The sequence below is a fragment of the Polyodon spathula genome, chromosome 25 (genome assembly GCF_017654505.1).
Source record: "Polyodon spathula isolate WHYD16114869_AA chromosome 25, ASM1765450v1, whole genome shotgun sequence".
NCBI classification, from domain to species: domain Eukaryota; kingdom Metazoa; phylum Chordata; class Actinopteri; order Acipenseriformes; family Polyodontidae; genus Polyodon; species Polyodon spathula.
In genome coordinates, this window is record NC_054558.1 from 3,699,102 (window position 1) to 3,716,368 (window position 17,267).

Sequence of the window (17,267 nt, forward strand, 5' to 3'; positions counted from 1 at the left end):
GGATCCCTAAGCCTCTCTGGCCCAGATCTGACACCTATAAACTAATAAAAAATATGAGCCATTGTTTTCTCTAGCAATGCAAACTGGTACAGTAGGTACACTTGGATTTTCCATCCAATTCATACTTGACTTAACCAGATCTGAAAACTGTCATTTTCTCTCAATGAGACAAATTGATAATCTGTCTCCTTCGAGAGTCTGACCTGATTACATTTTATGGAATCCCATCTGACGGTAGTTTTTCTGCTGCCTATCGCTTTACGGGCCAGCTTCCTGAGAGCATAAATATGGAAACGGTAATACTTTTTTATCTGCTGAATTATATTTCACAGTACTTTCTCATTAACGTAATTGTATTTGGGTTGGCAATTTCTCAGATTTACACCATGGTGTTTTTTAGTATTCATTTCTGCTTAAATTGGTCACCCACATCTGAGAAGCAGATACACATTGACATATTGTATGTGTCTGAGGTTCACACATTACAAAGTGAAACGATATCTTTGGTGCAATTTTGTATGTGTAACTGTTTGAGTGTATGATAAGTTGTTCTGCCAAGACTTAAAAATACATGCATTATAAAATAGAGCAGAGATTGGAAACTTAACACTGAACACACAGGAGCCTATGAACAAAAGTGCTTTGCGCATATGTAAAATTGCGACCTGTACGAAAGGGAAATGCCCAGTGCATCTCGAAAAACGTGCATGCGCAATCGTAAGGGCAACGTTACGACTCTGCAGCAAGATGCTCCAGGGAATATGCAGACAGGTCATTAGCACCTCACTGACCTCTGAGATGCTCCTGATTACATATGCAGACCAGATGCGCCTCTGCATAATGATATGTACCAAAGTGAGCCTCTAATCACTCCATTACTTGCACATGCTTAACTTGGTGCCACTTTGGGCTTGGTGTAAATTAGTTGTGCTTGTGTGAGCGTGTTCTCCAGACAGTGATATTTTTGTCATGGGCACATGTGGCAATAAATGCCATATGCCATGGGCTTTAATGAGATTTCATCTTTATACCAAGAATGCATGCATCAGTAATATACTGTATATACAAATTTTGTTTTGTTTTAAACACATGCCTTTGGGGAAAAAAAATGACTCAGCGCCTGCATTTGTTTGGCTTAATTCGTTTATTTGTTAGGGCTATATTAAAAATACATTGTACATTTTATTGTAATGCGGTCTGTGTTTCTACAGTCGCTCATATTCTGAGAGCCACAATGGTTGCAAGCAGCAAGAAGTAGCAAGTGAAATGCAAAAAGCAATTAAGCTACTCAGTTATAAATCCGGATGAAGTCTAGACGGTCAAACTTAAAGGCTCTTCTGAAGCATGTTGTTTTTCCCCCTCTCTTTGTGCTCCTCAGATCCCCCAGGTCAGCTATGCATCGACAGCCCCCGAGCTGAGTGACAACACGCGCTATGATTTCTTCTCTCGGGTGGTCCCGCCCGATACCTATCAGGCTCAGGCCATGGTGGACATTGTCAAGGAGATGCGCTGGAACTACGTCTCCACTGTGGCGTCTGAAGGCAACTATGGAGAGAGCGGCGTCGATGCCTTCATCCAGAAATCCCGCGAGGACGGTGAGTCTCAGCTGCTGCTTTAGCAAGGCTTTTCCCAGGATGGTAAACATTAGTGCTGCCTGATCTTATTCCATTGATTGCTCCTTTGATCATTCGAATTAGAGCACTCCGCCAGCCACAAGGTGAAATAATACTCGTTCCAGTTAAGAAGATTTTAAGAGCAGGGCAGTGTGGAGTGAAGTTAATAAAATATATGTTCAAAGCTCCCTCTAAATCTTTACAGAAATATCATTCAAGGTCACTACCAAGTTGTTTGTCTCCGAGTTGTATATAATTTAGTGTGGAATTCTCAGAGTAAAGCATGGATACGTGATTTATTTGTGAATAATGGATCTGTTAACAGTTCCCAATCCATCAGCAATGGTAAATGTCGAGGTCTAAAAGGCAGATAAGCAAGGTGACACTGAAACAACACATGCATTTACAGAACTGAGATGGAAAAAGAACAAATGCAAATGTGACATTTCCTGTACAAAAATGTGAGTTACAGCCGGGCCGTTCAACTGATCACTTTAAATGAATAGCGCTGTGAGAATTAGAAGGGGCAAGGTGATCTTGCGAATATATACCTGAGGCAGCGGAGTGTCAGTGCTGCCCTCTAATTAACTAATCAAATGCTCAGTGCAGAGTGGAGCTCATTATAAACCACAATTCAAAACGAAACGTACCATGCCGCTGTAAATCCAGTCTCCTTTGTGTACTAGATTCTGGGATTCATTCCTCTTGACCGCATCGACAGTCAATTCAGCGTGACGGTACTGTCTGCTGGACAGCAGTGATGCTGGTGGTTGATATACGTCTATTTCTACTCATGTGGATAGTTTTTCGGAGCGAAGTGTGAATCATTGACATCTGATTCTCATTACATGTTGAAATACACGAAAAACAAAACAAAAAAATCTGCTAATGTGATTCTGTTGTCTGTGCCACAACATAAAAGAGATTGACAGCAGTGGTTAAAGGAGCTCTGGCAGACAGAAAGCTTGTGAAGGGCTGCGTCAAAACGTTTGTTTTAAAGGACATGCTAAATGCGATAAAAATGTGTTTGTTTGAAAAGAGCCAAAGCACTCGTAGAATTAACATACGGTTCGTCTTGACTGAGGTAAAAGAAAGAAGCGTCTGGTTTATTAAAAGTTTATTATGCTAAACTGTTAAGATAACGTTTTCAGTACAACACTGGAGATCTCACTGGTGTCTTTCCCTAAGCTTTAGCATTACAGTTGTGCAAATAAAGACCTGATTTTCTGTTTAACCCTTTTTACTCTTGTTACTGTATGGCAGCGCTTCTAGTTGCTTGCTGTTATACTCACTTTGTGATGGTGGTCCACTAAAGAAGGCGCTATATAAAATAAATATTGATTGATTGATTGATATAACCATTTGCAATGTGCACATTTCCCTAATTTGCCTTCGAGAGGAACTATTACAGAAAGCGCGACTTCATTTTTTTTTTATCACCAAATGTAAGCTATTTGAGTTATATTAAATGTCACTACTGTGTCTCTATTCTACCACTGGCTTATACCACCATGGCTCCATTTCCCCAAAGCAGAGGCATTACTTTTCCATTAAAAATAATTCGGTAAGGTCTTTCAGTTCATAAAAACTACAACCTTTCAATGCAAGCACACAGGCCTTACAGCAGTGTTACTGCAGGCTGCAGCCAGCTGCTATTATTGCCGTGTTCAGTCCTTCCATATCGAATATATCTTTTCAGATATATCGCTGCAACTAAATGCTTTTCTGTATGAGCACTGGCAGAGCATAAATAGACTAAGCTGGGGCTGAATAAACATGAAGGACAATTACACCTCCTTTGAAAGATAGTAAATTAAAATGACTAGCATTACTGCACTGTGGGTAGCTACAACGCTAGGGCAGAACACAGCAGAGCGGCTGTAATTTTAACCAAAAGGGGGGAAAAAAACAATAATAATAATAGAGTCGATGACTATAGCAATTAATCATGAGTAAATTACTATAGTTTTACAAGTTTTTTTTCTCCCTTGTCTTATGCAGCTGAGCACTGTAAAGCAGTGGAATGTAGCAATTAAGAGAGTGGTGTGTGTGGCAGTGAGTTTAGCAGGCTGTGTTTGTCTGCTCAGGTCTGCCGGTTGGAGCAGTGGGCGATAGACTCTCTTTACTCCCACTGTATTCACAATATGCAGTTCATACCTGTTGTTTTTCTGAAAGAATGGTCTGCCTTTGAGAAGGATGCTTTGTCTACATTTCCATAATATATAATTTCTTCCATGTTTAATACCTTGTTAAGCATATTATTAATCTCTATTATTGTTTCTGTGTAGATTATTATTTACAATGCCAAGTTTATTAAGAGTTCCAGCTGAATTTCTGTGATCTGAAAATAAAAAAACAGACCCGTGCAACTGTAATTTCAGTCCCCCTCTGATTCTGTGATTTCATATAGATGTTTGCCATTCACAAATTACTAATTTATAGATGCCTCAGTTTCAGAGGGATCAGAAATTATAGTTGCACACCCCTAGTGGTCATTTCAGTAACTACCAGACTTCAGAATTCTGCTTTTCTGTTGAAAAATGACACTTTTCGCCAGGATATTTTTAAGCTTGGCAAAGGATCGTAACTTGTGAACACAATGCAGAATGGTTGAGAACATGCCCGACAGGATATCACCTCATAGTATATATTCTGACAATACAAGTGATGTAAAGTATTCCTTTAAGTAGTCACTTCCCCCATGGTATTGTACCCTGGTCTAATAAAATTAAAAAGCAAAGGCATGACTCTGAGGTGACTGTGGAGCACTTGGTGATGGAAGGTTCTTTAAAGGTTAATTGCTTCTAGGAATTTGATTCTATTGTTTTTGTATGAAATGTCACGCACTGCCTGTACAAATAGCCTCTTGGCATTATCATTTTGGTAAATTAGCAAATCATTTATATAAAAAAAAAATCTATAATAGGAGGGAAGAGGTTTATCAAGTCATAGGTTTGCGATGGAATACCCAGCGATCTGCTTTGTATCAGAACTGTTTTATACAGTCTCCTTGCGAAGAGACTCATCAATATTTGTTTGTATACCAAATGTCCTCGGCAGTAAGAAACAATTGTAAATGCACTCACTGCTAGCGTTTATAATTTTATATATATATTACATATGATAATGAGTGTTTGAGTGTATGTGTGTTTTTATGCAAAACAAACCGTTGACTCCTGACTGTGATAAGATTCCATCACTGCTCTGTTAATAATTCCATTGCTTGGGAATGTTTTCCTGGACTCTATGAATTACAATGATTTCCTAGCTGGGATTGATGTAAAGAATACAGTTTCAGGACAGTGGCCCCAGGCAGTAAGGTGCTCTGTTTATACACCATCCTGGTGTTCATGATTATTATTGCAGGGAACTGAAATCAGTCACAGTAATGTGGGTGCAGTGAGTAATGGGGTCTGACTGAAAGATAGGTGGAATGAAAAGAGCTAGATTAATACATTCAAGCTACATGGCTCTCCATAAAGCAGGCGTCGCATGTTCTTCCGATAAGGATGTGCTCTGTTAAATAGGGCGGCCGCACCCCTACAGAGAAAATAATATGAATTCGTTCCACTTTGTTTAAAGACACCTGAAAGAAATACAGAGACAACCAATACTGAAAGGCTGACTTATAGGACACCCTGCACAGTGATGGTTGACTATTAAGAAACCCTAAACATCAATAGACTATAGATCAGACAATCAACTTTTCAGAATTCACTCTGTTTACTACCTACTGTGTATAACCATGCAATTCAGTAAATATAATGCACTAAATATAAATATGGCAATATGAGCTAGCACAAAGATGTATTGCTGTGTGTGGATACAGACCATCAGCAAGCAGCAAGCCAGCATCAAACCATTGAATTCCAGTTTCAGATCTAGCCTCACAGCTGTGATTTAAAGAAACGCGGTGCTGCTGATGAGGGTCCTAATGTTAATAAGTAATACTGTACACTCCTACACAAGATAAATCCTGGAGGCAAACATTAATTTACACAAAGCAAGATTAGATTTATTAACGGGAACCAATTTAATTCTTTCCCTGTCAGACAAGTCCTAATGTGAAGCTTTCCAGTCTCAAGGGGACCCATGCAAGCGGATAATAGGGAGTTATACATTATAAACCTTTAGAAAATCGGAGTGGTGACCCCATCTCTTCAGGAAAAATAAAAGAGATAAATCACAGCTGGGATACAGGGAACCTGCGACAGGCAAGGCTGCAGCGACCAGGAGAGGAGGGGGCTTAAAGGGGGTTTGTGAGGGTATTGGTCAGAATGAAAGGGGATTCAGAGCGAAATTCAAACCAGAAAACTAGAGAGATGTCCTGTTGGTGAATTACCCTTGTACACCCTCACAAAAGTACAGTGTCTTACCCCCACAAATTAGAAGCCGATTCATATTTATGTCTGAAACAATGCCAAATGTGATAAAATCTGACAGTGGGAAGGAAGTAGTAGCCTTTTAATAAAAGATTATTTGAATATGAATTTCGATGCCTTTCACAGCTGTCACCATGGCAACTCAATCTGCAGCCGACTTTGGATGGTTATTTTTTTTTCTGTGTCATTGGTATATGTATATCTGCATTCTTACCAACAGACAAAGCAGTGGCACCGCAATGACAGTACAATGGCTCTGTTCAAAAGGGGGATTATTACACAAGGCAGATACCATGGCATGATCCACTGGTGATGTCACTTTTGCATTATAGTATTGCAATATGAACACAAGCCTATACACTGGTAACATTGGGCAGTCCCATGCTATTATAGAAGGGTCACTGTGCAAACCCGCTGCTATGTCAAATGCTTGTTGTTCTATATAGTTCAAAGAAGCAGCAGACACTTGAAAAAGCTGAAGAATAAACTGCTGAAAGAGAAGTTTGAGTCAAGATTCAATGACTTTTTTTTATAGGCAAGTTGCGAAATGCATTTTTAAATGTTTGGGGAATGAACTTCATTGTAGCATTTTGATTGAAGGTTAATGACCTAATATAATACTTCACAATAGTAGCAGGTACAGAAGCTCCTCTGTTCTTGAGGCACTCTTTTTGTAACTAAGGTTGCATTGCACCAAGGCTGTAGAACGGATTGAATGAGCGGTCTAGTCGTCCGAGGGTAATTATGTAATCAGCTTCACGGCAGTGGTCAGCTGACTTAAAAGACCACAGCCATTATCATTTACAATCCTTATTAATGACTTAGCCCCTAGCTTGGAATGAGTTATATTCTTCTCTGTGCAGACAACACAAGACAGTAGCTCACTTGATTGGTTTCCATTGATTGTTCCTGTCCTGGTCTCAATGAAACTCAAGAGAGATTTATATTAAAAACACCCTCTCAGAACCAAACTGATGCCTACCCCTTCTATAGAGCTGTGTGTGTTCTGTAACCCACTGATCCTTCACACAAGAGCCATCACTTTCGTGAACTTTCCCTGGAGCAATCTGAGTGCAGCAGTTGTTAAGGAATGCTCACGCATTCCTCCAGAACAATTTCAATCCTTGCCATGTGATTGGTGCATTCCTGGCTGAACGCTGTGACCCCAGCCCCTATTGAAACTGTTACGGCTGTTTTCTCTGGTCCAAGACCTGCACGTTGTATCATTAAATCTTTAATGGTCTTTCAAAATGAGTGTTCTTCACTTCCTGATGGCATTAAATATTAACCTCCCATCTTGCTCCTCAGCCAGTGATAGTAACGGCGCATTAGCTAAGAGGAATTTTCTCTTGCTCTGCAAGCAATCCGACAGGTTATAGCAATCATTGCATTTCTATTGTTGGGAATGCAGGACTGCAAGCTCCAGATGCACTGTGGAAAGTATTCCCAGGGATCTCATACTCTTTACTAAATGCTATCGAAGGCTGGGGGTAGGGGGCTATTGGTGAGTTACTGGCAGCCATTAACCCGGTGTCTGGGTGCACACAGCAACGGGGTGCCCAAGGAAACTTACATATGGGAGCCACACGCACATCACATTACTGAAATGCTGTAACATAAACCCCAGTCTCATTTGAAGCCAAGCAGTATCAAGTCATTCTGAAATACAGTGAGGGTTAGACTTACACTGAAAAAACAAGTAAGTTGATCAGCTGAGTACCCCACTGGGTTCTGTTAGTTAATGAATCAGGAGGAAGTTGAGGAATTAGCTAGTGGGAAAGAAATGCTTTGGATGGGTTCTCGCCATTATAGACCAACATATCGCCATTATAGACCAACATATCGCCATTATAGACCAACATATCGCCATTATAGACCAGCATATCGCCATTATAGACCAGCATATCGCCATTATAGACCAACATATCGCCATTATAGACCAACATATCGCCATTATAGACCAGCATATCGCCATTATAGACCAACATATCGCCATTATAGACCAACATATCGCCATTATAGACCAGCATATCGCCATTATAGACCAGCATATCGCCATTATAGACCAACATATCGCCATTATAGACCAACATATCGCCATTATAGACCAGCATATCGCTATTATAGACCAACATATCGCCATTATAGACCAGCATATCGCTATTATAGACCAGCATATCGCCATTATAGACCAGCATATCGCCATTATAGACCAACATATCGCCATTATAGACCAGCATATCGCCATTATAGACCAGCATATCGCTATTATTGTAAGAGTATAGCTTGAGTAAGGGCATCTTACATACACATTCAATTACTGAGGAAGGACTGCACTTTTTAGTTTCCCAAACAAGAATTAATGCCACATTGGTGGGTTCTACAAGGACAATCAATGGTATGCATGCTGTGCTATTATAATTATCTAAGGCAGGATTATATGCGATATATTCATATATATCTGTATGGCTGTTTGTAGGTAATACACTTTGTACTGCGATTTAGTCTGACTCAAGTAAAACACTCCTCGTTTCAGAATACCAGGACAAGAGCATTGAACTGCCAGTCTACGTTATCCTGGTTTAATAATTCAATAGACAGAATCGATTTGAACTGCAATCTCAACAGGCTTTACCATTGAAAATATATGATTTTATAGGATGTATAATGTGTAGAATACTGACGTGAGTTTGTTTCCATTCATTTCATTTCAGCAGTTTAGCAATGGTGCATCCTGCTGCTGCTTGGTCAGGATTCCTGGCACTTCCACTAATTGCTCTTATTCCTGAAGTGAAAGTCCTCGTGAAGTTTTCCAAAGCCCGTTCCCCCTCTCTTTGGCTGGCTTTCAGCACCAGTGCTGTAAGCAGTGTTTGTTTCTGTGGTCCTGACGTGACCGGTTTCACAACCATCTCCCTTTTGACAATTTAGTTCCTCTACACAGCTTATGCCAGGAAATTCCTAAACTGACTTAGCTGAGCAACTCACCCATGGCGTGAGTGAGTTTTTAAGCTTTGGAAAGTGGTGTTCCGCTACAGGAACTCTAGACAAGACAAAGTGTTGGACTACAGAATCATCTATAGGAATGCAACTCATTCAGACATCAACAGAAAGTAAGGGATCACTGTTTTCCAAAGCTTGGTTGGCAGTCCAATTTGTTGCCAGAATTTCTAACAAAGAATCCAATGCACTTGATTAATTACTGCATTGCGCTGCCAGTTCTACTACAGTACTACAAGGCTAATGATAAATGATACAGTATACCCAGGGTAAGAATAGGTTATCGGTAGGTAACTAATTTATTTCAATATTGATACATTCCCCAACAACAGTATTAAACCCATCATTTAACGTTGGCACATCGTGAATCGTGCGGCTTATACAATTATCTTTTTTTTTATTATTAGAACGAATAAAGCTTGCAGTGTCTCAACACAAAGTTTGTTGCTGTCGTTTTGTAAGTAATTCAGTATTCAGGTGCAGAGTGGGCTTCATCAGGCCCCCCTTTCCTTTCCCTGGCCGATGAAGTCCTGTTAAAAATGAACTTTTAAACAGGGTGTTATTTATTCATCTGTCATGCGGAATAACAAATCGTTGCTGGTTCAGCCTGTAATTTCTGATGCCCTTAACCCTTAATGATTCCTTTCCGCATCAGTCTGCTCTCTCAGTCATGGCAGTGATTTCCTTCTTTGCCTGGGAAACTCTGTCCGATGTGCTTCCCAGTCGCCAGATCCTGCAATCTGAACACCAAAGAGCAGCGTCATCTTAAATAGGTCTGCAGGCAGGGCTCTCCTCCGCTGCTTGAAAGCAGGCTAAAGAGATTAAGAGAATGGAAGAATTTGTTAAACCACTCTTGGGTCCTAAATGTTTGATAAGTCCAGGAATTACAAGAGCTGCTGATGCTAATTCCTAGAAGGGGAGAAGGGAAAGAGCTAAGTGCTACTGCCAAGTATTAAGACTAGGGGGTGTGCTGACACTTTTTTTTCTGAGCAATTGCCTTTAAGAAATATTTGTCAGCAGGTGTTAAATAAATCGAAACACACCTATTTATAAATGTGTTGATTTCAAAACAAGAAAAACCTTTACGACTGAGTATCAGTCAATGGCAATTGACGTAGGCATTGAGGGGTACTAAGATGGGTCAGTCGCAGCGCAAAATATGTTAATGAGGAGAGCTGCAAGATACTCATTTAAATATTTGTTGAATCCTCTTAGCGAGATCTCTGGCATTGCGAGAGTCGGGCTGCATTGTTTCAAATAAATAGTGGGAGTTGAGTTGTGGTTTGCTGCGGCAGAGGGTGCCTGAAGGAGAGTAACTATACGCTAACTTTGTTACATGGCTACTACATTTGTGATTAGTAACTGTGAATCACAAACCACTTGCACAGTAATATAATAGGTGTGTTTCCTATTCCTATACAGATGCTCAGAATGAGCTGGAGGGGTTAGCGGCACACGTGTGCAGTCTATTGCTCCCAACACACTGGGGAAACCAGAAATGTCATATTAATAATTTTCAAGGTTTGTAACTATAACCTGCTTTTAGGGAAAAAAAACATATTTGGGTGTTCGCCTTAAAAATACATTGAGCACAACTGGCAACACACGAGAAAAAGCGACTGGGAAAGGACCTTTCCAAAGCGGGCAATAGTTTGACCACTGCAGGGCTTCTTTGGGTGTGAGGCTTCAGGTCATCTTTTAAATCAGTCAGCAGCTCAAGAATAATGTGGCTGCCGAAACTGAACCTGTGCTTAATTTGGATTTCGTTTAAATAGAAGAGGGTAATGCGGGTTCGAAATACCCTCTTCTCTTCACATCCTACAAATCGCTCATTCTTGCTGAAGACAATATCTCCTTCTTGCTGCAATGACAGCTTCCATGATTAGGCGATAGGGTTTTTCATATGCCTTTTAGAGGTTTTCTATTTATGACTGTTTAAAACGTGCTTTCAGAAGTTCTCAACAAATTGGTGTAACTGTTAGTGTCACAATTGCCGGCAGCTTTAGTACATCTTTAGTACATCTCATTATAATATTTGATAACCCTCATTTGCATATCCACCACATTTTTGCAAATGTATGCAGGAACGCCCATAATTACATGTTCATCTACTAAGGTTGAACCACAAAGAAAAACCGCTGTCACAAAGCAGTCCCTAAAAGGTTGCTAACAGGCATTGCAATTGTTTAGTACATTTCACCCTAGACTTCCGACTCGTTTGCAACTGGTTTGCGACAGACGCAACACTTTTCAGGTTTTCTGTACTACATGAACAGGATCTATAGGATATATTTAGACAGAATGTTTGTGAAAGGGAGACCAGATCTGGAAGATCTATCTGCTGCTGAATCAATACAGTCCAATTTCACAAATTGTGTGTGACTTTTTGTTATGGCGCAAGCTTAACTATAGACTCTTGCAGTGCAGTCCAGTTTTTCCTACAGCATTATTAGAGCCTACAGAATTAATGCAACCTTCCTTTGTTTCATGTGTGGCTAGATAAGGTCAAGTTCTTTTACATTTCATTCTACTGCATTCTATTGCATGAACCCTTCTATATAAAGAAAGCAATGCATTTCCAGGGGCTTCGTTCCGAAGGAAATGGAACCTAGATCTCACTGATTTCCATAAAAAAAAGAAGGAATTTTCTGTGTATGACTCCAGAATCAATTATCAGCTACCGGCAGGGAGCTGAGGATTTGAGTAATCAGCAGTTAAAATCACAGAGAGGGCCAGGAGCAAACTGTGTTTGGATTAGCAGGGAGGCAAAGCTGTCTGCAATGTATTGTGCTGCTGCTGGTTGAGAAGCGTTTGGAAATACAATTCGGCTAGGCTGCCATTACCCAAACTCTGAATCCATTTGTGTTGGCTGCACTGTACAAAAAGCAGGGTTATCAATTTTTAATTTTTTTTATTAAAAAGTCATATATATATATATATATATATATATATATATATATATATATATATATATATATAATTTTTATATAGCGCCTTTCATAGTGGACCACAATCTCAAAGTGCTTTACAGAGGTTGGCTGTTAACTATGCATTAGATGCAAAGTCACTTACAATTAGGGTTCCCACCTCTGATTTACAAAAAAACAGGACTTTAACTTAAACTTTAATTTAATATCTTATCCGCAGGATGGAGCACAAGGAGGTTAAGTGACTTGCTCAGGGTCACACAGTGAAGAGCAAGGAGGACCCAAGAAGAGAGTATTTTTTTTTGTATTCCTCATTAGGTTGCAGGCTGACAGTGCTATAGAGCTGAGAATGGATTGTTTAGACTAGTGCTTATTATTAAGGTGCAGGGTAATGACTGCTCTGGGGAGCGGAGAATGGAAGTGTTTGTGTACTCTGTACCTGAGAGCATTTTACGGCACTTAAGAGGTGTAACTGGTGTCATTTTAAAAGCCATTTCCTACTTTTCAATAGCTTTAACAGCATTTCACTTCTACCCTGATCACTGCGCAGAGATCAAGATCAGATATCTAGCAGCAGTCTCGGTGGCAGCACTGCACCCCTCCACTTTGCATATTCAGCCATCGTGTACGTGAATGATCCAGTGCTGGGCTGACACTCGGAACATGCTTTAATGAGAGCTCCTACCCACTCGCCCACACCACAGTAACTCAGTGTCAGTGCTGTGATCCAGCACGCATGGCACAGCATGCCCACAGTGATGTTTTCTCTGATCGCCTGGAGCATGTTCCAGACATAGGGAACCTGTCATTCCCACTTGGAGTCCCACTGCTCTGATAGCGGGACAACTGAGGAAAACTGACTGGAACCACACGCACACACACACACACACACACACACACACACACACACACACACACACACACACACACACACACACACACACACACACACACACACACACACACACACACACACACACACACACACACACACACACACAACACACACACACACACACACACACACACACACACTTCCACACACACACACACACACACACACACCACACACACACACACACACACACACACACACACACACACACACACACACACACACACACACACACACACACACACAACACACACACACACACACACACACACACACACACACACACACACACACACACACACACACACACACACACACACACACACACACACACACACACACACACACACACACACACACACACCACACACACAACATTAACATTTGTATACATGTCTGCCTCTTTACCAGCGAGCAGGTTTTTTATGGAAGCAGCCAGCCTGTGTCTGCTCACAGCGGTCAGACTGTGTCAGCTCGTCATGGTTCGTTATGTCACAGCAGGGCTGCTCGGGAGGAGTGTATCAGCGTTTCAGCTCAGATTCTTTTCATCCGCTCAGCGGTGAGGGCCTTAAATAGCTTAGAGTCCCCCTCTAATGTGGCATGAAGGATCTTTATGAAGTGTGTCCAGACCTGGCCTTCAGAGGACAGATATACATATTCAATAAGGTCTTTCCATTCTAGATTTCACTCCAATTGGAGTCGACTGGTTAAAATACAGAACACCGTAGACACTACCCATGATGAAAGGGATGCTTCATACCTTCTGCATTTTATTTGAATGTAATATCTGATTTCTTTCTTGTTTAATATCATAATACGCATGTTTTGTATAATCTGTCTGTTGCTGTTTCTGTTCAGATTTGTTTATTTTTTATTTTTTACCACGATTACTTACGAATGTTTTATTTCAACCACTGGGGTCTGCTTCTGAAAAGACTCCCAACAGCTAAATCTTACAAATGACCACTAGCTGGGCACAACTGCGATGTCTGCTTCTTCTGCGACTGTGGCAACTGTCGCTTCATAATCTACCACTGCTGCAGCGGGAATGCAATCAAACTGGACTTCTAATGTGGTCTGGTTTCTGCTGAGGTTAAGTTTTCTTATCAGCACAAGTGTATTTGGTATAATGTCCTATTAAATTTGAATCACACACTGATTACATATTTTTGTAATCATGTTTTTTTTTTACTTGACATTTTAATTAAATAAATCATTATTTAATACAGTTTCACCCAATATGACTTTATGAAGACTGCATGCAGCACTTCTCAAATCTTGTTTAAGAAGGTGAAAATGTAAATTACTTTACAGGTGTTTTAGTTTTGCAAAATTAGCTGAGGTGTCGTACTTTTAACATCTAGCCCCATATTTCCTAATAGGCAATCATGTTCGGATTCTTGTCATCTACTTTAAAACTTTACAGATTTGTATTTATTAATTCATGTTTAGTTTGGTTTTTAATGTCCTTATGTCTATAACATCATGTGAACTTTTGGAATGCAGCAATTAATAACTGGTCAATTCTGTGCTTTTTGTAGATGACACAGTAAATGAGCGCAAAACTATCAAAAAAGGCCTAGTTTTTTAAATTTTTTTTTAACTAAAACACAGGGGCAAAGCAGAATGATTTTGAAAGGGCAGATAAATTTAAGGATCTGAGGGATTTAGATGTAGAAATTATCAATACAGGCAGTGGTTACTAATTATACTGATTGTCAAGCATTACCTTGGTGGTTGACCTTGTCTGTACTCTTTCCCTCCCTATGCGGAGAATTGCTGTAACAGACAGGGTTCTGTTGCTTGATTAACAGTTGGTTTCACAGACCCTGATTAGCACCAATCTTGTGTCTCGTTTCCAAGCACCACTCAGCCTGGAATTGAAAACCCTGCTGCCCCTGGTGCTGCGTTTCCATGTTCGTTTAGCCGACCCCCATTGGCAGCCAATCTGAGCTGCCCCTGATTTTCTCTGACCCTTTCCCAAAGCGGATAGACAGACGTAATGTTAAAAATGTGTTTCTTTCAAAACTCCACAATGGCAGTGCACAACAGGTAAGATTGATGGAATTATTTTGTTAGCGCTGATCTCTTTAAGTGTCCTGGTATGCACACACCTTATGCACCGTCTCTGTTATTTGCCACGGTATTCCAGCTTTAGGCAGATATTTCAAGAACTCATATTTTAGTTTTTCTACAACATCTGGTGTACATGGACCCCCCCCCCCCAGCTGATCAACACCACCCCATGCTGTTATTATTGGGGCCCCTGGGGGCAGCGCAAGGCTATGAGATCTCAGATTAGACATTTTAATTGTCTCTCCAACAGTCAAGTGCGTCTTTTTTCGTTTGCATCTTACCTTTCTTGACACTGTTTACAATTCAAGGGCTTCTAAATAACTAGTTATGCAGCTGGAGAGAGAGAAAAAAGTATCGGTCTTGTTTTTTGCAAGCAAGGAGTGCACAGAAATCCACTAAAAGATATCTATTTTTAGCCTTTTATATATATATATATATATATATATATATATATATATATATATATATATATATATATATATATATATATATATATATATATATATATATATATATATAGGGGTTTGTATCTTAATTGTTGCTGTAGAATGAAACGTACAGAATTACAAGGTTCTTTCATTACCAGTGCAGTCATTTTCAATAATTAAAGCAAAAACTGCTGTACTGATAATACATAATATGCTGTGCTCTACCCATATAGATAATACAGCATACAGTACAGTGTTCTTATAGGATACTTACTGTAGTATATATAATGATTTTATATGGATAGGTTTGCGCCCAATGTTATGAAAATCAAATATCTAACTGTACAGAATGTTAGTGTAGCCCTGTCTGTAAAAACAGCAGCATTTATGTTTGCCGCAGATCAGCTGAGTGTTTACCGTTTATGCATTCTGCCAGATTTACTGCAGTTAAATCATTAGACCAGCACCCTTTTAGGGACTGGAAAAGTCAAGGTGGCTGTCAGCTTGGCCTCTCCAAACCAATGTATTCACTGGATAGACGTGAAGGGTGATTGTGGTGCTGCGGATTAATCTCTCGGGACTCGGAGGCTGCAGTTCAGGGTGACTCTGGCGTGGGGATAGGGGATGGAAGGTGCTCTGGATAGTGTAGGTGTGTTTCTATAATGAGCACTTTGTTTCTTAACTTCCTCCTTCAGCCTGTTAGTCAGTAAAAAAGGTCTGCGTTCTAGTTCTCCTGACCCCTACTCTTCACACTGTACCAGGAGACGTGGACCTGCCTCAGAGAAAGAGCCGCTGTTAAATTTAACAAGTGTGTTTTGTAATGAGTTGGTTCAAAGCCCAGCTTGAGTAATAAAACGGCAGCTATCTGGTTTAGGAGCCCTCTGATTTATGGCATGGTTGGATTTTGCTGATTTGTAACTGCAGATATTTTTGTGCCATGGCATATGGGTTTCGATGTGCCTGAACAGCATTTCTCTTTGAAACCAGGGGCTGGCTCAGTGTCATCCTGAAACCAGGCAGACTACGTTGAAAAGCAGTGCAGGATTTTTAAAAAGCGTCTGATCCCAGTGGATCAGCCAAAAAATGGAACCAACTGCCGTAACACTGAAGTCATGATGTTTCAGGGCCATGATGACACTAAACGAAGGTAAGAGTTTTCAAGATGTGCAAACGAGTCTGAATTGATATTCAGCCATTCCTTAACAACAATGAACCTCTAATTCCTTTTCTTACTAAATATCTTTGGATCTCTGAATAGATAATCTGCTTCTCAGATGCATTTTAACGAGCTTGCCACCTCACAACGTTCCTATAGTTTTATCTTTGTCTGCAAGAATAGAGTAAGGTGATATATTCATGATTGTACAGTATATGCTTTGGAAATGCAAAACAAAGCCAGATTGATGAGCACACAGAAGAAGAGCACACACTCTTCAGAGACACCTGTCTCTCTGCTGGAGTTTCAAACAATATCTTTAGGGCTCTCAGACTGATCCATGCTTTTCTTATTTGAAAGACAGGACCAGGAAGAAATATGAATAGTTAAAGAGTGGACTCCCTGTTAAAGGATTCAAATAGCTCATTAGAGTAAACCACTTGGAGCAGAGGTTGAATTGCAGTGGATCGCATTGGGAACCCAGGTCCGGAACGCTTTTGTCTGACGACGAGAACTATTCAGTTTACAAATGAAACATGCGACATCTCTCTTGACAACAACAGTGTCGCCACTCCTGTTCCACTGCTATTGCTCAGACCTAAAGGTTATGTTAAAACACGGCTAGGCAAAGGTGGGCATGCAGCTACCGACGCCAGCAATAAGAAACAAAACCCACAAGCAGATGAGAACTTGAAGCATGTGTGGAAGCTGCTGTAAATCCAGGTCAGTACATTAGGTCTAAAACCTATTGCACTTCCTTAGTACACATTAATATAATGTAAAGGGGCCCTCT

The 17,267-nt window shown here is 40.4% G+C and overlaps 1 protein-coding gene across 1 annotated transcript in view; it reads left to right on the forward strand.

Moving 5' to 3' along the window:
• grm4 (glutamate receptor, metabotropic 4) overlaps window positions 1-17,267 on the forward strand; it is a 116,284-nt gene that overhangs the window by 60,207 nt on the left and 38,810 nt on the right. The window contains exon 3 of the mRNA XM_041228958.1: window positions 1,379-1,595. Coding sequence (XP_041084892.1) covers window positions 1,379-1,595 — 217 coding nt within the window. The remainder of the gene's footprint in view (window positions 1-1,378; window positions 1,596-17,267) is intronic.